Source organism: Mastigoproctus giganteus, chromosome 7, assembly GCF_048544385.1.
Source record: "Mastigoproctus giganteus isolate SK-2022 chromosome 7, ASM4854438v1, whole genome shotgun sequence".
NCBI lineage: Eukaryota > Metazoa > Arthropoda > Arachnida > Uropygi > Thelyphonidae > Mastigoproctus > Mastigoproctus giganteus.
The window spans coordinates 51,035,058-51,057,735 of NC_143581.1; the positions used below are offsets into that span (position 1 = coordinate 51,035,058).

Sequence of the window (22,678 nt, forward strand, 5' to 3'; positions counted from 1 at the left end):
TGGCACAAATTTTGCATAGACCTTCCTTTTCCCTAAATCTTCACGCACAATTTTACAAATTGTCTCCTTATTCATATCTAGCTCATCAACCATCATTCTGAAGGGTCAAACGATGACTTCTTGCCACAATATCCTGAATTTTGCAACTCTGTCCTCATTGATAGAGGCTCACTTCTTGGATTATCACAAATATTCTCGTGTCTGTTTTTCACCACTTATACCATTCAAACACAATGGTACAGCTTAATGTTTCTTCCATAAACAGTTCTTAACATTTCATATGTTTCTGTTGCAGATCTTCCCAGTTTAATGCAAAATTTGATATTCATTTGTTGCTATGCGGCAATATTATGACATGGAACAACAATGCTACTAATGAAACCTATCAGTCTACTGGACAATCTCTGTACCACCATCTGTTGGATGCAGTGAACTACAACATATTACTTCCATTTATTTTCAAACTCATCAAATATGACCACTACAGCACCAGTCTGGGAACTTTATTGCCACAACTCATATCATGACTGGGGAAAATGGCATACAAATATATTATGATATAACTCTCAATTTTTTAGCATGCCTCTATGCTTGTCCAACTGGTAATCAGTTCATGTGCACTTTAGCATTAGTAGAGGCATATGATGCAAGAAAGCAAGCCTATGCAGCATCAGCCAAAAAAAAAAAAAAAATCCTTCCACTTCACCCCTCCGTTCGTTCAAAATACCTGTCCAGCTGAGCCTTAAATTTATTTAGGCTATCAACTTCCATAACAAAGGATGGAAGTCTGTTCCACCAACCAACTACCCACTGGCTAAAGGCAAATTTCCGCACATCTATCCTACATCTGTCTTTCCTCAATTTGAATTTATGCCCTCTCAGGTGATTATTCTGAGCAAGAGGAAGAATCCCATCAGCACTGAGCATGCTCAAACCATTCAAGGCTTTATACACCTCTATCAGATCACCTCACCAGTGCCTAGTCTCCAGACACTGTAATTTGCAAAACTTAAGTCTTTCTTCGTAAGAGCAACCCTTTGTTCCATTCACTAATCTTGTTGCCCTTCTCTGTACTTGTTCCAGCAGCTCAACATCCTTCTTGAAATGAGGCCTCCAGACCTGTATACAGTACTCAAGGTGTGGCCTGACCATTGCCTTATACAAGGGAATAATCACCTCCTTATCCCTAGAAAAATTCATATATATCATTGACAAGACACCATGAGCTACTCTTGCAGCCTGTCTGCACTGCTCAGAGAACTTCATCTGCCTGAACAATTACCCCCAGGTCCTTTTCATTCTTTACCACTGTCAGTGTAGTACCACAGAGTTGATACGTTGCTCTGGGGATTGCTGATTCCCATATGTAGTAATTTACATTTGTCAATGTTAAACTTCATTTGCCATCTCTCAGCTCATCTGCTCAACCTTTCCAGATCCTGTTGCAGCAGCATAGCATCAGTAGTGTCCTTAACAACCCTGCCAACCTTTGTATCGTCTGCAAACTTGGACATTAAGCTTGATATACCATCATCAATGTTATTTATAAATACAGAAAACAATAATGGACCCAACACTGAACCCTGAGGGACTCCACTAATAACATTAGTCCACAATGAACAGTGGCCATTGATTAACACTGTGTCTTCTCCCCCTCAACCACCCCTTTATCCATAGCAGCAATTTGCCTCCAATGCCACACTGCTCCAATTTGTGCAGCAGTCTTCCACGTGCAACAGTATCAAAAGCCTTTCTAAGATCCAAGTATATAATATCAAAGCTATTCCCTGCATCCAGTTCTTTTGTGACTGTATCATAGTATCCAATCAAATTGGTCAGGCAAGACTTCCCCTTAACAAAACCATGCTGTGTCCAAGCTATAACAGAAGTGTTGTCTATATGATCCTGCAGTGCTTCTTTAACCAGTTCCTCCATTAATTTTCCTGGAACAGAAGTTAAACTCACAGGTCTATAATTACTTGTGTCAGCCTTTGATCCTCCTTTGTGAATTGGGGTCACATTTGAACATCTCCAGTCTATGGGTATCTCCCCTGGGTCCAAAGAAGCTCTCATAATTATGGCTAAGGGTTTGCTTACTTCCTTTGCTGCCTCCTTTAATATAACTGGATAGATCCCAACCACCCCAGGTGCCTTTCTTGTGTTTATCTTCAATTTTTCCGCCACTTTACTCTCAGTTATTACAAGATTATTTAGCTTATTGATAGAGCTGAATACACCTCTGGTATTCGCCTCGCTGAATAACTCCTCATGTGTGAATGTCGATGCAAAATATTAATTTAGTTTGTTAGCTACCTGAGCAGGATCATCAACAGTTGAATCATCGATATCAAGTGGACCAATCTGATTCATCCCCTTCCTTCTAGAGTTTACATAAGTAAAGAACTCTTTGCTGTTTTTCTTTGCATCCCTTGCCAAAGATTTCTCATAATCTGCCTTCGCCTGCCTAACCTCCTTTGTAACTTGGTTACAGATCAACATATCTATCATAGGCTTCTGTGTCACGTGTTAATTTATATGTATCCCATGCATTTTTATTCTCTGCCATATGTCTCATTAGTTCATCTGACATCCATTTAGGCCTAAACCTTGAACAATATTTCTTAGTTGGTATGTAAAGCCTAGTAGCTTCCAAGATAAGTTCTTTGAATGCTTCCCATTTTGAATTTGCTTTTGGTAACATCATCAGTTGGCCCCACTGTATAGAATTTAAATACTGTCTCAGACTATCGTAGTCTCCTTTACAAAAGCAATAACCCTTCCCTTTACCCCTGATGGTAGTTACCTCTTTGAGTAAATCCCACTTCAGCACAATGTGATCACTGCCACCTAGTGGTTCCTTTATCTCCAGATTCTTAATGCATGAAGAATCACTACTGATAATCAAATCAAGAGTATTACCCCCTCTAGTTGCCTCCTGAACATGATGAGGTAAAAAAACAATCATCCAATAAATCCACAAAAGCCTTGGTAGTGTGTGAGTGACCAACCCACAAATTCCAGTCAATATCTGGGAATTTAAATCCCCCATTATAAGACTCTGATTTACTGGCCCACTATATTTCCCTGCATAGTTTCTTATTATACTCATCAGAGTCATTAGGCATATAGCACACTCCTACTCTCAATTTTGATCTCCCAATGCTTATGTCACACCAAACTGACTTGCCATTGCACTGTCCAGTGATGTCAACTGGCTTCACTTCCTCGGATTTTATGTGTTTCTTAACTAATAGCATAACTCCTCCTCCCTTCCTATCCTTTCTGTAGACTTTGTACTCCCCAAATTCCAGTTCTGCATTCTTTATATCTGTGTGACACCACGTCTCTGATATCCCAACAATATCCACCTTTGATGCTTGGAGCAATACCTCAAATTCATCAAATTTATTTACCAAACTCCTATCACTGGTGTACACGCAAGTATACATGCACCTGTTCCTATTTTTCCCTAACACAACTCGTGTTTACTTGTACCACAATGACTACCAGCAGTCCCTGAAATATCCTGCATCTTGTTTTTCAGGCTTCTGCTCATTCCAATAGAAGCAGTGCAAGAATCACTTTCACCTCTGCCAGTGGGTACTGTTAATCTATCAGTCCTTGTATCTCCCCAAGCTAGCAGTTTTCCGACCCACTTAATACTGCCTCTATAACATCAGTAAATATTCTTGCACCCCTTCTATTTAAGTGTATCCCATCCCTGTAGAAGCAGTCTCTCCCTGCTTAATATTGTTATTTTACACATGAATAATAATATACTTTTTATCTACCTTAAAAACTGAATCTGTAAGTAATATCAATTGTTGCATCCAGCAGACGCATACTGGTTCTATTCCATCTATCCTATTACAAAAGAAGTTACCTTTTTCCTCAGACAACAGAATCTCCTAATAAGACTAAGTTCTTTTGAAGCTGAGCAGTATGTGCTTAACTATTATGCTTTGGTTCCTAGAATCAGGGGTGTATCACTTATATGGTTGCTAGATATTTGAGCCCGTAATGGATTTCCTCTCTCTCTCTCTCTCTCTCTCTCCCCCTCCCTCCCTCCCTCCCCCAAACAACGTTGTTCCCTATTGATCCAACTTCCAATAAGAGCAAACTGCTTTTGATTTGACATATTTTGTTTTTATTATGAAAGGACAATTCTTTCCCTGTCCATGCAATTTTACTATCAATGTCTGTTGTTTTGTCCCTCCACAACAATATTTTTTGCTATTTCATTATTGGAAACATATTTCTGAACAATTTACATGTATGATCAACATAACTCAGAGGAAGATTATGTTCTATGAAAAAAGAAGCAAATAAGCATTTTCCACAGAAAACATCACTTTCTCTATGACAGTGATGTTTTCTGCACATTGCTACACATTTTGACATTTCTTGCTATGTACTGCTTGCTGTCCTTATGCTTATTTTTTGGAAATGTCTAATTACACTGCACTTCCTGCCCTTTGAAAAATCATGTCTACATACAGTAAATGAGGCAAACATGTTACCTTTTCAGATTTTACAACACATGGAAAAATTTGAGTAAGTCTTCTGAAATTTTTCATCATATATCTTTGGCATCTTACTGAAAGGCATTGTTACTTAGCTTTGCTACACACAAGTACAATTAAATGGTTGTATATTATAAAGAATAGGGCTATTATCTGGCATTTCTAATTTGCAATGTAGACTAGCATACCTGATCGCCAATTCATCTATAAAACAAGCAAAAAATTGCAGAATTTTTTAAAAAATTCAAATTTTAAAAATATTTTACTAATTTTTGCAATAAGAAAAAGATGGAGAAAAACTATTTTTGCAAAAAGGCAGAAACTCTTTGTAACCATCTATATTATGACTATGAGAGAGAGAGAGAGAGATAAAAAGCGTTTCCAAAAAACTTCCTTGAACATTTTCCATTTATAATGTATAATTTTAATTTAAATTATTACAAAATAATTTAAATTTAATGACTAAGGTCCTCAGTTCTTCTGAATCCATTTTTGGTCTATGCCTTGAACAATACTTTGTTCGCATAAAACATTTAGCAGTTTCCAGAACATTTCCTTGAACATCTTTCAAGTTCTATCTGGAAAATTAGTTCCCAATATAAGATATTCTGATTTGATAGCCCAATCTATTTTTCTGTAAAGATTCATTATATTCATCACAGGCATCTTGTCTATAACATAACCCTACTTTTATTTTTGTTTTCTCAATGCCTATATCATACCAGACTGATATTCTTTGCAATTAAAAGCATAAACCTCTCTTCCCCTTCTGTCATCTGTCCTTCTTGGACACTGTAATCACAAAATTCAAATCCCTGAATTAAGTATATCAAGAATGTCATCCTGTTTTTGGCATTCTATTATGCATGAATTTGGTGACTAAACCAGTATCTTGAATTCATCAAATTATGGATAGGTAAACTGTGTTGTTTAACAATAATAAATCATTCAAAATCTACAATTGGTATTATGTTTATTTATGAATTGGAAATACGTACATAATGGAGTCAAACATTTTATGGTATTTTCTTACCACTTCTTCAGTAACTGTAAAGACAGTAACTAATGGTTATTATTAAATGTCTTTGTAGTCACTGAAGAAGTGGTAAGAAAATACCACTAAACATTTGACTCCATTATGTACATACTTCCAATTCAGGAATAAATATAATACCAATGTAGGTTTTAAGTGTTTTATTATCTTCAAACGTTATTCATTACAAATCTAGCATTAGTATATAAACATGTGAGAGCATCTTTTATGGCAATATTTTCACCAGGAACTTTCCTGTATGGATAATAAATTAGTTTTAGAACAATACTAACTTAATTACCACTTTTGTTTCTGCATTTGTAACTTGTTTTTAACAGAAAATGGCTGAAAGTTATATACAAGCTCAATCGAAAAAAATCAGCCAAAAAAATTTCTGAATTACTCTGAGTGAGAGAGAAAGAGAGAGAAAGAGAACAAGAGTCAGAAGTAGAAGTAAACCACCAAGAAAAAGAAGAATGGTGATATCCAGCTCAGAACCCTGGGTTTGCCAAGCCCATACTCATCAGATGCGTGCCTCTAGAGTTATTTTAACTATGTTTAAAAAAATAAATAACTTTTCTGGTGTAAGATGGTAAATCCACAAAAATCAAGATAATATAATGCAATCTATTTTGGAAAATTTTGGAGGTACAAAAAACACGAATAGCTGACAAGTGTGGCAAATAACATCTGCATCAACATAAATGATTGGAATCTAGATACGAATTATCCAGAATAACAAAGATCACAGTTATAAGATATTTAATATTACTATTATTTCAAACATAATAACTTTACTTTCAAACAAATTGGGTGGAGTTGAAATACTAGCCAAATTTACACTAATAGACATGCGTAAAAAAAGTATGAACCAAACAGTTTCCTTACCTTTATAATTATTTTCCTTTTTAACTGATTTGGTGATGGCATTTGTAGTCCATCTCTTTCAATAGATTGAGTAAGAAGCATGTCTAGAAAATAATAAAATGTTTAATATGACATCATTCAAGACAACACCGTAAAGCCAATAGCAACTAGAAAAATGTACTAAAAAAAAAAAAAAAAACCTGCAGCCATTATCAACCCACTACAGGATGGAAGCCTCCTCAACAATTCATGCTGAGGGAAATGGACCATAATCTGCCATGCTGGCCCAGTGCGGGTTGGCAGATCGACCATATTTAGCAGTCAGGGGCTTGAACCCCGGTCTACTCAAAGAGTGTGTGCTACTGCACTCCTACTCGGCTACGGAGGCTGTAGCCGAGAGGTCAGGAGTTTTCTATTCATCTAGAAGTCTCTCCGGAGAAACTGAGAGACTTCTAGATGAACAGAAAATTCACTGCACCATCATTATATGGGGGATGCTAAAGTTGGAAAGTGACAAAACAGCATAGAAATTGAAACTATAGGAAATTTTGGAATTGATGAAGGAAACAAGAGAGGTGAAAGACTTGTAGAATTTGCAGAATTTTGAGGAATTTCAGTATTCCTTACTGAATAATAAATTCACTATTTTCAAGAAAACTGTGAAAAGAAAGTGGACTAACAACTGGATAAGCTGGACCAAATGGATTAACTAATGAACTTGACTTCATCCTCACTAACAGAAGATATATTGTGAATGATGTTACTGTCCTGAACAAGGTAAATGTGGGAAGTGATCGCAGGATGGTAAGGTGCACACTTGATGTATATGTAAGAAAAGAAAGGAAAAAATTGACTCAAATGAATAATAAAGAAGGTCATTGAGATTACAAAAGAGGAGAAAAAGCAGTATGTACTGGACGTCGGGAACAAGTTTGAGCTTTTGCAGACCTTTCAGGACCAAGGTATCAACGAGGAATATAACAACTTTCTGAAAATGGAGAAACCTATAGGTAAAAAGAAATCCAAAGAAAAAAAAAATTAGTCAAGAAATACTTGTCATGATAAATGGAAGACAACAGATGAAGGGCAAGGTAAACACTGACAATTACAAAATTGAGTATACTGAGTTATGCAAAGCCATTAGAAAGAGACTCAGAGATTACCTAAGAAATTTAACACAAGAAAAGTACAATAAACAAAAACAAAGGGCTTAAATCACTAGTCATGAACAGTAATAGAGAAGGACAAATGATACTAAATCTGAAGAACACAGATGGTGTACTAGTAAATAGCAGAGAAGACATAATTCAAATAGCAGAAGACTACTATAGAGAATTACACAAGGAGCAAGGGAATGATGCCAGCAGTGGGGAAGATGGATACCAAATTAGCAACACATATGACATACCCGATATCCTTCCTGATGAGGTGGAACATGTGTTGAAGAAAACGAGGAATCAGAACCCCCCCCCCCCCCCCCGGGGAATGAAGTTACTGTAGAGTTGTTAAAATTGGAAGAGGCATGTCACAAAAACTAGCAAGACTCTTCACTAAATGCATTAGAAAAGGTGTGACACCTAAGGAGTGAAATAATGCAATCATAGTTTTGCTGCATAAGAAAGGAGATAAATCAGAAATTGGAAATTATTGACCAATTAGCTTGTTATTCCACATCTACAAGTTGTTCACAAATGTCATTACTAACAGATTAGAAAGTTTCGGGCACTGGAAAGACAAGGCATAGATACCCCAAAATTATGATTTTGAAGAAAATATATGAGAACACTACCTCCTTTATTAGACTAGACAAAGACAACAGGAAATTTAAAATCGAGAAAGGAGTTTGACAAGGAGACAATATCTCCGAAGCTGTTTACTATGCCCTTGAGGAAGCTTTCAGAAGATTAGACTGGTCGCAGAAAGGAGTCAATGTGAATGGAGAGTACCTAAACCATTTATGATTTTCAGATGACATTGTGGTCATAAACCACAATCCCAAAGAACTAGAGGAAAATTTTAATCAGTTATGCATAGTTTACAAGGATTTTGTACTAAAGATGAATATGGCTAAAAAAAAGTAATGATGAACAAGTATGCCACAGAAAGGGACATAATGACTGCAGGAGCAGTAGTTGAAAAGGTGGGGTCGTATACTTATCTGGGACAAGTTATTAGCTGTAATAATGATAAATGGCTGGAAGTCAAGAGAAGAATAAATTTTGGATGGATAGCATCAGGAAATATAGTCACATACTGAGGATCAATATCCCAGTTTGTCTGAAAAGTAAAATACTGAACCAATGTATACTCCCCACCATGACTTATGGAAGTGAAACTTGGGCACTCACCAAAAGAATGAAAGAGAAGCTGAGAACTACACAGCAAAGAATGGAACGAATTATATTGGGAATCAGACTGTTAGATAAGAAGAGAAACACATGGATTAGGCAGCAAACTCAAGTAAAGGACATTTTTATCAAAACTAAAAAGATCTTGGGCAGGACACATAGCTCAAAGACATGATGGTAAATGGACTAAGAGAATAACAGAATGGTACTCAAGCGGAGCTAAAAGAAAACCTGGAAGACAATGGCAGAGATGAACAGATGAAATTCATGAGTTTGTGGGTAGTAAATGGATGGCCATTGCACAAAACAGAATGAACTGGAAAGTTGCTGGAGAGGCCTTCATCCTGTAGTGGATTAATGATGATGATCACAAAGGCTTTCAAAATTCATTCTTATAATGAAACATATGATAATGATGAAAGTGTGGTGCGTTTTAATGATTTGAATTGGTAACTGATGCAATTTACATTATAAAAATGACCTTTTAGAGAGATAAATAGCTTAGTTAAATAGCAAAAATTAACTTTGCAGGTCTTGGAATGAATAACTAAAAAATAATGTTGTTATATGGTTGTTGTTATTTGGTTTTTTAGCAAGTAAGGCCATATTGCTCCGGGGATATGTGGTGGTCATTCTCTGACCTTTCCGCATCCAGAAAAAAAAAAAAAAACAATGTGTTATTGGGTTCAACATTACGATATTTTCATGATACGATGGCGTCTCTAGAACGTATTAATATAGTAAAGCGGGGTGCACTGTATTGTATAGCTATGCGCATGGTTTGAAATGTGGTATTTATGAATGTTTAACATTCATTTTTTTGCAATTAACGTTCATATTTTCAATTTTCTTGATACTTGAAAAGAAAAAAAAAAATCGTAAACCCAGGATTCAAAAAGCAAAAACTTGGGAACTGCCTGTAGTCACATTCTGAGGCGCAATACCCCAATTTATCTAAAATGTAAAATAATAAATCAATGTATACTCCGCAACATGACTTATGGAAGTGAAACCTGGGCACTCATCAAAAGAATGGAAGAAAAGCTGAAAACTAAAAAACGAAGAATGGAAAGAATTACATCAGGAATAAGCTATATATTTTGATAAGAAGAGAAACAAAAGGCAGCCAACTCAAGTAAAGGAGATTCTTATCAAAACTAAAGAATTGATATGGACTTGGGCAGGACACACAGCTCGAAGATATGATGACAGATGGACTAAGGAAATAACAGAATGGTACCCAAGAGGAGCTACAAGAAAACCTGGAAGACAACAACGGAGATGAACAGATGAAATTCAAGATTTCGTGGGCAGTAAATGGATGGTCACTGCATAAAACAGAAGGAACTGGAAAGTTGCTGGAGAGGCCTTCATTGTACAGTGGATTGAAAATGGCTGATGATGATGATAATGACCATAAGTTCACACATTTCAGACAAAATTCTACTGATTTAATATTTAATAGTGTTGTTCCAGGAGCAACAACAAATCATGAGAAACAGTGCCAGATGGTGACAGCATCTATGCCAAACTTCACATTTAAGATGATACATTCTGACAATATTCTTTCATGGTATATTAAGATCCAATCATGGTCATCAGGTTAGAAAAATCTTGTGATCTGTCCCTCTACAACACAGCATTCCAACATTCCAGGAACAAGTTATGATAGGCTGTACACTACCCTAGTAATGGATATGCACTGCTTGCTGCAATGTTTGGTTTATGTGCTGCAGCTGGTTTTATCAAATGAGATGCAGTGCAGCTCACTATGTATCATCTTACTAATATCAGTTCCTTCAGCCTTCCTAACTTCTGGATGACAGTTTTTGATGTGAAATGACAGGATCTATGTACCAACTCTTCTGAATCCTCTAATGCCTTTCTTTGGTCTAACCTAATATTTCCTGTCTATAGCAACACAGTGAAGTTTCCATTTGGTGATTAAATAAGGTATAACTATTCTTGACACATGGATAGAACTCATTTTTCCCAAATTCCAGGAATGTCTCGATACGATTGTGTAATACAAATTCTGAAAGAAGACTAAAATTTCATTACCACCAACATTTTATAAGAATTTAGCACACAACTTATATATATTGTGTGGCTGCAATTGCAGAACCTCTTCAATTAGTTTTTGAAATGATTTTGAGTTTTGTTTTATTTAATTATTGTATTAACTTGTAGATAATAAATAGTTTGAATAACCATGGTCATGTAGGTTAACTTATTTTTGTACTTAGATAAATATTTAGAAAGCTATATTCAGACTGCTTTTGTTATTAATATTTTGGTGGGAACTTCAAAACTTGGGAATAGCAAATTACAGCTTAGCAAACTGCAAAAGTCAACTAGTGTTGTAAAAGGTAATAAATAGTTTCTGAATTCATAGTAACATATTTTGTAATTTTAAATTTTAATTAGAAAAAATTCTGGGTTCATCTGCAAAAGTGAGTCATACCATGCTAAACAACATTGTAACTAATGATAGAATTGCCAGCAGCGATTCCCCTGTGAATTATGGCCTTTTTGTGTGTACTGATGTATGCTGAGCTTTTGCTAGCTGATGGAGAGACATTTCTTTGGGCAAAATGCTGGGAGTGTGATGAATTAAATACAGAAATTAATATACTGTCAGGGGTGATTGAGTCGCTTAGGAAGTGAGCTGTTCCCTAGAGCAAATTCAATCTGGGAACTCAGCAGAGACTCAAGTGGCTGATGATATATATATCGGGTAATGTGCTCCCAAATCCAATCCCAGAAACGGATCAACTGTTAGAATGTGTTGGTTCCATAGGAGGTAATCTTAAATGGGAGACTCAATTGTTAAGGAGACAGGGAATATATTCTGTAAACAGAAAACAGGTGACACAGGACCTGAGTGTGCATACCAGGCCTAAAAATTGACAATGTAACATGCACCCACTAATCCCATTACAAACTTATAATCAATTTATCAAATTGTAATGGGACTACTGGGTGCATGTTAATACACGTGGGGACTGATTTAAAACTTAAATAAATTGATGAATTGCTTAAGAAATATAGTCATGTTGATTGCAAGATGCAAGATAGGACAGAATGTTCTTGTGTCTGCAATTCTGCCTAGCCATGACATGATTAATACTAGGCTTGAGGGATTCTGCAAGATGTATGGGGAAAAACTTTTCTCAGCTGGGCTTAGTTGTTAGATGGAATTTATTTTGTAATGGTTGTATTTACTTAAACAGAGAAGGTACAAAAGTTTGTGCAATTCCATTGAAGATGCATTAAAGGTTCAGGGAAACTGCTAGTTTGGGGGGCGGGGGGAGTTAGGGAAATCGGCACAAGATCGACTAAAGGTCTGTAGCATGGGACAAAATTACATTTGCACCCTCTCTGAGAGTGCTTGTATGCATCCATTAATAACCTTAAATGCTACAACAGAAAGTATAACAGAAGCAAAATCCTTCAGCAGTTAAAGACCACATGGAAGAACACTTTTAACTATAAAGGGAGTATCGGGGTTGTCCAAAGCAATAAAGTAAAAAACTTACTCTGTCTATATAGTAATGCCAGGAGTATTGAAAACAAATTAAATGAATTTAAGCTTTTGATCAAGTAGGCAATGCTAATGTGCGTGGGCTTGATGAAACATGCTGCCACTCAGAGATACAAGATAAAGAATTTTATTTTGGTGAATATTGTGTGCTAGGGAGAGATAGAGAAGAATGGAGGGGGCAGGGAAGTGATTGCTTCTGATCAAAAACTGCCTGAAGGTATCACGAACCTGTCTTGAGTCATATCAAGGTAATGTAGATGTTGAGTCATGTGATGTGAAATAACTTGCAATAAACGGAAGATGATAATAGGAGTTTGTTAAAAGTGAAACAACTCTGAAGGGTACACAAAAATCTCTTTTGGCAGTTTGAATAGGTGGCAACTATCATTTTATCTCATTATGGGTGACAACCTAGCTCTTATAGACTGGAATACATGGCCCAAAAATATACAATATAGCAACAGATATTTGAATGAACTGAATTATTGCTACTTATCTCAGAATGTCTGAGAGCATACAAATCTTTAATATCCTAGATCTAGTTCTCAATAAGGAGCCTAACTGTATCAAAAACTTGACAGTGGGGGTGGGGGCAAAAGTACTGCAAGGTTCAGTCGCTTGGAAGGCCCAATGTTATCTGTTACCCTGGTAAATTAGATATAAAACAGTTTCGCTGAAGTTATAATATCCACTTTAAAATCTCGTCCTTTCTCTAAACCTTGGTTTTCCAATAAATGTGCTAAGGCTGTCCAAGAGAAGAATGTTGCATATCGTAATTGGCTTGTTTCTAATTCTTCAGTTTCATTTTCTGCCTACACCAAAGCTCGCAACAATTGTAAAGCAGTTATTAATCAGTCCAAACTAGAGTTTGAACAGGCTAAGAGTAGAAAACTTGCTTCTTGCCCTAATGGTAGCCGAGCATTCTGGTCTCTTGCCAAAGCTATTGGCCGCAACTTTTGCCCATCTCTGCTCCCACCTCTGTCCAAACCAGATGGTTCTGTTGTCACTTCAGCCAAGGATAAAGCTGACCTGCTAGCATCCCATTTTTCTTTGAGCTCATGTATTAATGATCTTGGTAAAACACCTCCCACCATTCCTAACACGCTCCATTCAATGCCTCCTGTGGTCTTCCGTCAAAAGGATATCAGAAGGATTTTGATGAATCTTGATGCTAAGAAAGCTCCAGGTCCTGATGGTATTTCTCCACTTGTTCTCAAAACCTGTGCTCCTGAACTTACTCCTATTCTTTGCCACCTTTTTTCACTTTCTTATTCCAAAGGTGTTTTTCCTTCTGCTTGGAAATTTGCTCATATCCAGCCAGTTCCTAAAAAGGATGACAAATCCCTCCCATCCAATTATCGTCCCATTGCAATTACTTCTACTCTTTCTAAAGTAATGGAGAAATCAATTAACCGCCAACTCTTAAACTACTTGGAAACCCGTCTGATCAACGATCGCCAGTATGGATTCCGTCAGTGTCGATCCACTGGTGATATTCTGGCTTATGTTACCCATTTATGGACTAATTCAATGGAAAGGTTCGGTGAAACACAAGTAGTTGCTCTTGACATCTCAAAGGCTTTTGATCGTGTTTGGCATAAAGGTCTTCTAAACAAGCTTCCATCTTATGGTTTGCCAACTGTTTTTAGTAATTGGTTATCCAGTTTTCTCTCTGATCGCTCACTGAGGGTGATGGTAGATGGCTCTCTGTCTTCTAACTTCTCCACTAATGCCGGTGTACCCCAACGTTCAGTTCTTTCCCCCACTCTTTTCCTCTTGTATATCAATGACCTTCTTCCATTGACTGGAAATCCTATCCATAGTTTTGCCGATGATAGCACATTACATTCAACTTTCCATTTTGAGAAACCTTGTCCAGCTCAATCAGCTTCAAGTTCTCGAAAATCTGCTGCCAATTCCTTAAATGCCGATCTTCAGGTAATTCTCCAGTGGGGCAAAGACAACTTAGTTAATTTCAACCCTTCTAAAACTCAATCTTGTCTTATATCTCGCAAAAAGGATTCTTCTGCTCCTATGCTTATCTTTAGTGACACTCCGATTTCTAGGCAAAATGATATATCTCTTTTGGGGATTACCCTGACTTCTAATCTCTCCTGGCACAAGCACATTACAAATATTGCTTCCTCTGCATCTAAAAAACTTGGTTTTCTCTTTCGCTCTCGGCGTTACTTTTCTCCCAAACAGCTGCTCACTCTGTATAAATCGCAAATCCGCCCTGCCATGGAATATTGTTCCCACATCTGGGGTGGTGCCCCCAAAACCTCTCTCAGGCTTCTTGATTCCATTCAGAAGAGGGCAGTTAGGTTAATTAATGATTCATCTCTAACAGAGTCTCTCCACTCGCTTTCTCATAGACGCACTGTTTCTGCTGCATGCCTCTTCTACAGATACTTCCATGGGCACTGTTCTTCTGAATTGGCTTCTATAATTCCCTCTCTCTCTTTCAAAACAGTCCGAACACGTGCCGCCACCAGCCAACATCCATTTACTGTCCAACTTCAAACCCACAGAACCAACTTTTCATCTTCCTCATTTATTCATTCAACTGCCGTTTTCTGGAACAACCTTCCTTCATACGTATTTCCTGAAAATTACAATCTACAGAAGTTCAAGTCCAATATTAACAAATATCTTCTTTCGTGTTCTCAACCTCCAACCCAAGCACAGTACTAAGTACTATAGGTTATAATACCTCTCGTGTTTGGGGTTCTCAGAAAAAAAAAAAATAAATAAAATAATCTTGTGGCATCAGTGGTCCAAAATATAAATGTAAATTTACTTTATTTTGATTAATATAAGTATAGATGACATTATATGCAACAGTATCATCCTACTGTAAATTAGGGGGAGAATCAACTTATTCTCAAAGCTACCAGTCTGCACGGCTTTGAGAATAAGTTGGGTTTTTTTTTTTTTTTTTGCTTTTTCAGAAATAAGCAACAACAAATAAAGTAATATGAGAAGAGATTGTAAAGTAATATAACACAGTTATCAATACATCACTAATAATGTTATCTAGTAATGCAAATATTACCTCCAAATACTTCTTGGAATGCAGTAGCCATATTCCTCTGTTGAGGTAAGGTGCATCGATTTTCAATTGACAGGATAACAGGATATCTGTGAATGTGAAACAATATATTTCAAATCAATGTGATATCAGTACTTATGTAAGATTCAATATAAAAAATTCCTGCAGTAAATACCAGCTTTTATCAATATAGAAATGTGACTAGCTGGTTGGCTGTTTTGTGAAGTTCTGTCACATAAACAGTTTGGTAATAGCATGCTGGTTCAGTCTTTCTATATTATGCCTACTGTGTACCTCATTCTTTGTATGATATTGTTCATATGACACTGTACCTCATTTTCTGCATAATATTCTAAATTTTTATCTGTGTGATACTGTCTGCATTTTATATATTTACACAGTCATGTAAATATATACTGTGGGTTGCCAAACATTGTCCAGGACTGCCTAGTAGAAAAATAACCAGACACAACTGACCCCCCCCCTCCCATGCACTTGGTACCGGTACCCATCACGGAGCAGGAAAAAATCCAATTAGAGAGAGAGAGACGAGAATAATAATAAGGGACAAGTTTGTGTGTTCACAGACTGATTTGTGTGTTATGTTGGTGAAAAACCTTGAATATCTTGAGGAGAAAAAGTTATTCCTTCTACTTGAGATCAGCTAATCACAACCTCAAATGAGGTTGTGATTAGCTGATCACAACCTCAATTGTGATTCCTATAATTGTTTATTTGTTTCCCTATGGTTGTTTATTTGTTAGTCAGTTTCCATAAACTGATACGTACTGTTTGGTGGTAATGTCATGATGTGTTCACAGTCTTGTCATGGTAGTCCAAGTAGCAATCTGGTGTGCTGCAAGAAAGACTCAGTGCAATGAAATGTTTACTTTATTTCTACTGAATTATACACTTTGGGACTGCTTGTGCACAGGTCAGCTTATTTAAGGACTGTGATTGTATCATCCAGTTTGCTTCTTGGTAGGTTATATTTTTTTCTCCATTTTATACTTCTGTACTTCTCTTTCTTGTTAGCATCTATTCTACTGCTTAGGGTATTAGAGCTGGGTGAGCAGTTTCCTTTAGGACAGCATGCAGACTATGCAGTTGGTTTCAAGATCTTTGTGATCACATTTTGCCCATATCTATATTCCACATTTGCTTACAAATGGGCAAAAAATACAAGATTTATAATAATGGAGTGAATGTGGTATGCACAGATGTACTTGGCAGCCCAAAGTTATCCTGCCTTCACCATCTTAGGGGGATTTTGGAGTGTCAAATGTTCGCAGAATATTCCATTTCATCTAATGCTGATTCTTTTAATAGATGTTACTTCTCTTTCTTCTTCTAGTACATTCAGGAGATCTCATTCAGAAATTACTCCTTTGGATGAACTCAGATTACGATGATGTACAATTTCTATGTGAATTCAAGCAGGCATTACAGCATTAGAGAGTTTCTTTGACAGTTTCTGCTGGCACAGCAGTATCAAGAGTTTTATTTGTTTTCTGACTTTGGCAGAGGTGGGAGGGGGGGGGTCAACTCTTTTCCCAGGTTCCTAACACCACTACATGGAGGCAAGAATGGTGCAAAGCTCAAGATTAGTAAGTGTAATTTTAAACAATAAAATTAAAAAAAGGTAAAAGTTGTTTTCTTTTATGTTAAAAATTGCATAACTAATATGCTAAGTAACTTTAGAAGCATTATGTAATCACTGTTGTTGTTATTTGGAGCATTAGCAACTAAGGCCATATTGCTCGGGGGATATGCGGTGGTCATTCCCTGACCTTTCCACATCCTCCGTATTTGGTGGTCACGGGCTCGAACCCCGGTCTAATCAAGAAGCGTGTGCTACGCACTGCTGCTCCTGCCCCACTGGCTATGGAGGTGCCCCATGTAATCACTGTACATTTACTATGATTTATTAAGTTACCTCAGCAATAGGGAACCCCTAACAGTATCTGTGCAACTGCTGACATCATTCCAGGTCTGTATTTTTAAGTACTACCATACCATATTCCAATAACCTGGCTCCAAATGACTATCATCTTTTAGGAACACTCAGAGAGAGGCATTAGGGGATGGAACTTCTGCTGCAATAATAAAATCCAAAAAAAAAAATTGTGCATGGACAGCTCAGCAAGCAACCAAAGAAAGTATTTAGAAGTGCTTTTGCATTGGAAGACTTGTGTTGCAAAAAAGAGGAGACTGGTGAGAATTAATGAAGTTTGTTACCACAAGCAAGAACTGTTTATTTCACTTTTACTGTTTTTGCTTGAACCTCCCTCACAGAATTAGCATGATTTTCTAACAGTGATTATTTTACCTAAGTGAAGGTAAACTTGGGTTAAATTCATAACTAGTTACATAATTCATCCACCCCATATACTGTGTAGATGAATCTCAATAATTTATCATGTCTTGAGTGTAAGATTTCTGTTCTCAAAACTGAGAAAAAAACAGGTTAAATGGGTCTCATCTACAAATAAAATATAAAATAACTATTTACCTTGTGAGTAAAAAATTTCATATTTCCAAAATATGAAATAGAGCAAAGCACAATAATATATATAACATTATATATGGAATTTAAGTAGAACTACAGTATATCAGCATTACTGATGTGATGGAATTACAGAATAACCTGCAATAACAGTAATAATAAGAGCAGTAACTAGTAATAAATAGGACATTATGTTACATTCTGTAGTGCATAAAATAATATCAGATACTAGGCAAAGATGCAAATTTCTTATTAGATAATATGAAAAAACTGACATCTATCAATTTATATTATATATTTGAAGGATTTTAAGATATAAAACCGATCATTATTATACCACAAGAATTTTCACGTGGTATAATAATGTTATATATATAGTATAAATTTTACCTTTTTTTTTTTTTTTTTTTTTTTACTTTATTGATTTGCAATTTGTTCCACTATTCCAACAACCTTAGAAAACATTACCCACAGAGGAGACAAACCAGCTAAACAAGCTTTGGTAGACTTTTGTAAGTGCTTCTAAAATTACTTCTCAATCTCAATGCAGTTGTATCATAGTGAAAATGGAGTACAGTTGGAATCCTGCACATTTGTCTTTTGCATATGCACTTGTATGATTTAATGTTTCAGTTCAGAAACTATATATTTTAAATGTGGGTAGAATATTAAATCAAATTAGTATTAGCCACAGAGTACAAGGAGCCACAGGCTTTTTGCTACATCAGCCAAATAATAAAAAATAAAAATAAAAAACAAAATACATAAAATAAAAAAAACTAATGTTTTCCTCCACATGTAGATAACTACATGTGGAGGAAAACACAAAGGCAGATGATGCAAATACAAGCTTATATAACATCAGCTTAAAACATGCACACACACACACCACCAACAATAGACACACTTCACCTAATTCTTCCTTAAATTTATTCAAACAATGCATATTCACAACAACAACAGATGAAAATTTATTCCAACATTGAATCATAAAATTTTTGCATATCTATCCTACAACCAACCTTTTTCAATTTAAATTTGTCCCCTGATGTGCATTGGCCAAGCAGCAGTTCGGTTGGCATCCACATTTAATTTACTCAATCCATACAACCCATTTTATGGTACTGTGGACACACTACCTGTTATTGGTTTCCAATTATCAACTTCTACCTCTCTCTAGGACATAATAGGATAAGTAGCAATCAATCAGTGTGTTCAGAAAACTGTCACCATGTAGAGTATTTCCGGTCCACGTTTATGAAAATAAGAAAACTATTCCCAGAGCCACTCCATGGCAGACTCCACTTCTAATGTTACACCAGTGTGTCAAGAGTAACCATCAATCACAAACCTCTGCCACCTGTCCTGCAGCCACCATGTGATCCACCTTAGAATCTTATCCATGATCCCAATATATTCTAACTAATAGAATAACCTTTTGAGATTTTGTATTTAAGCAAAACATTTTCCACATCCAGCTCAAGGAAATTGTATCAAAATAGCTAACTAACTTAGTTAAACATAATTTTCCTCTAACAATATCATGTTGTATGTATCCTACAGAATTCCATTTCTATCTAAAGTCTCTGTATTTCACTCTTTATCATTGCCTCCATGGTTTTCCTTACCTGAAGTCAGATTGACCAGTCTACAGTTACCCACTTTGCTCTTGGAACCATCTTTATGTATTGGTGATGAAGTGATTCTCCAATCCAAAAAAACCTCTCTGGAGTCCAATGATACCCTTTCAATTAATCTTAATAGTTCAATACACTCTCTTGCCAACTCTCTCAAAATTACTGGGTATATATGCCATCAATTCCAGGAAACTTACATGCTTATAGATTCTAATGTTTTTCTCATAAACAATCTGCAATTTGAATAGAGCTAACTTCATAGTGCTCAGCCTAACTCGTACAGCCTCTCATCATCACGAAACATCTTTTGTTTATAAAAAGATGTTTTTGGTCCTTGAGTTGTCACAGACGTTCTCTCAGATATGCCAGACAAGCTGTACTTGCTATCTGGGAGTCTAAAATACTGATGGAACTGATATTCGGGTGACACTCAAGTCAAGTGGACCCAATTTCGGTGAAGTCCAGACTGTCTGTAACAGCCAAATCCTCTGCTTGCACCTTCACGATGGTGGGAATGTTAGTCATTCTGGGTATAACCTCCATGCACAAGCACATGGTGGGTGACCACCCAGGTGTGAACCAACGTAAGCAGGGGTCAGGTGCGGCGCCAATACCACATGGAGGAACGCCGCCCCTCTGTGTTACCAGGCAGTACTAGGTGGTAGATGACTCTCATCAACTGGTGCAATATCACCACTTTGCTTATTGGAGGCTTGAAGTAGTGGAACCCATGTTTAGTCTGCAGAACTAAGTTCCGGTCAACTCTTCCACATCATGCAGCATGATTGATAACTTTTTAGGTTATGATGAACATCGTGGCGAGATCCAATTTTCCTTACATTTCGAGGGTACAGCTCTAAAACGGTATTCTAGAGGGCTTCCAGATCAGCTAGTGTATAATCTTGCTACCTCTACTCTGCCAGATAGTGACTGGAGGGAGTCCGAGTAGTGTGTATGTGGGGGGGGAGGGGGCATTGTCGAGGCCACGTTATGTCAAGGCTCTGGGTACATTATTACTATGTGTACACCATACCCAAAAATTTCATTACTTCATACAGCATGTCCCACCCATTATTTCTTATTATTGAATACACCACGAATTGTCAAACTAATAGAGTAAGCGTATCTGCAAAAATATCTAAACCTCCCAAACACTTCCTAATCCATTTCCAAATTTTTATGGTCTCAATTCTAATCTCAACGATGTCCATTTCCACTTGCAGTCTGCAAACTTCATTTACTTTTTCTGACAGAATCTCAGTTATCAGTTGATTCAACTACTGCTCATCTCAGTTGCCCAAATTATTCACTGTATCATTCCTTTCGCCTCAAAGGTGGTACTTGTGCATATGTCTGTTCCGATATTCCTTGTCAGAGACTTGGTAATTTGGAGTCTCCCCTTTTCAATCTTCTCTGGCTTAAAATCTCTCTACCTCATTGTGACAAATTCATCTGTTGTCTCTACCGTTCTCCCAACTTCACTAATCACTTGGAGCTCTTTGAAACTTGACTTTCTCCAGTCCATCTTTCCTAACAGTGAGGTAATTTTCCTTGGTGATTTTAATGTTCACAATTCCAGCTGGCTTCCGTTTTCTATTTACACCTACCCAGTTGGTCTAGATGCCGAGGCTTTTGCAATTACTAATGACCTTGCACAGATTGTTCATTTACCTACAAGAATACCGGAAAATCCTAACCATGCAGCCAACACACTTGATCTTTTTCTCACAAACAACCCTTCTAAGTACACAGTCGAAGTGAGAGGTCCTTTAGGCACCTCAGATCACAACTTGGTGATTGTCTCTTCTCCAATGGAGCCTTTATCTCATGACGATTCCCAACCTCGTGTTGTTTAGCATTACAAGAATGCAAAATAGGGTGACCTGCGAGATTTATTTCCTTCTTATCCTTGGTCAGATTACTGTTTCAAAACTTCTGATGTCACTGTTTGCTTAGATCGTGTCAGTGAAATTATTCTTGCGGGTATAGATTCTTTTATCTCACACTCCACTTTAAAATCTCGTTCTTTATCTAAACCTTGGTTTTAGAATAAATGTGTTAAAGCTGTTCAAGAGAAGAACGTTGCATATCGTAATTGGCTTGTTTCTAATTCTTCAGTTTCATTTTCTGCCTACACCAAATCTCGCAACAATTGTAAAGCAGTTATTAATCAGTCCAAACTAGAGTTTGAACAGGCTAAGAGTAGAAAACTTGCTTCTTGCCCTAATGGCAGCTGAGCATTCTGGTCTCTTGCCAAAGCTATTGCCACAACTTTTGCCCATCGCTGCTCCCACCTCTGTCCAAACCAGATGGTTCTGTTGTCATTTCAGCCAAGGATAAAGCTGACCTGCTAGCATCCCATTTTTCTTCCATCTCGTGTACAGGCTGGCCTCGATTAATGTGATTAATTCATCCCACGAGCGCATCGGGCAAAACGGAAACGTATTAATCGAATATAATAATCAATAGGAAAAATTATAATTGGTCCTTGATCTTCTGGAATGTCCATAAAGAATTTTAAAAATACCTTTTAAATAACTTTTTAACTGTATACAATGTAAAAAATAATGAAAATAATTATGGAATTAAATGTGTATAAAACAGCAGTTCCCAAACTGCGTGCCACGGAATATTTTAAATTTTCGAGGGAAACACAGTGATACTCGACATCTGTCGGACACCCTCGCAAACTATTAGCTCGAGGTAGTTCACAGTTTCAGCATTTCTCATTAAGTTAAAGTTAAAATTTCTTTGGACCCAACTACTAAACGGAACTGTTAGGTATTTCTTTTGGTCTGGGTGCGCCTTGAAAAAATTACTGAGACACTAAGGGTGCCCCATGAACCGAGAAAGTTTGGGAACTCTGACATAAAATACACAAAGAAGAAATGACTGTTGTGGAAATATTTGAACAGTGTTGACTTTCACTTTTCATCAGTCAATTTCCAATAGCCGACAACTATCTTCTCTGGGCCCTGGCGAAATAAATATCGCAGAAAACCTCAAACCTTTTGTTTGAGGTTCTCTGTGATACAAAAGATTTCATCTAATTCTTTTACCGTTATCTCCTTCGTGGTAACATTTTCATCTGGCTCATTTAAAAATTTGAATTTTTATGCAAGTCTGCATTGACTTTATTAGCAGGAGTAACACATCTTCTTCTGATGG

General features: G+C 36.8%; 1 protein-coding gene across 1 annotated transcript in view; it reads right to left on the bottom strand.

Moving 5' to 3' along the window:
* The window catches only part of sl (small wing phospholipase C gamma 1), a 602,812-nt gene that overhangs the window by 297,568 nt on the left and 282,566 nt on the right, over positions 1-22,678 (bottom strand). Inside the window, exons 11-12 of the mRNA XM_090377657.1 lie at positions 15,371-15,456; positions 6,445-6,527 (exon numbers count right to left, since the gene is read on the bottom strand). Of these exons, the coding sequence (XP_090233783.1) occupies positions 6,445-6,527; positions 15,371-15,456 (169 nt within the window). The remainder of the gene's footprint in view (positions 1-6,444; positions 6,528-15,370; positions 15,457-22,678) is intronic.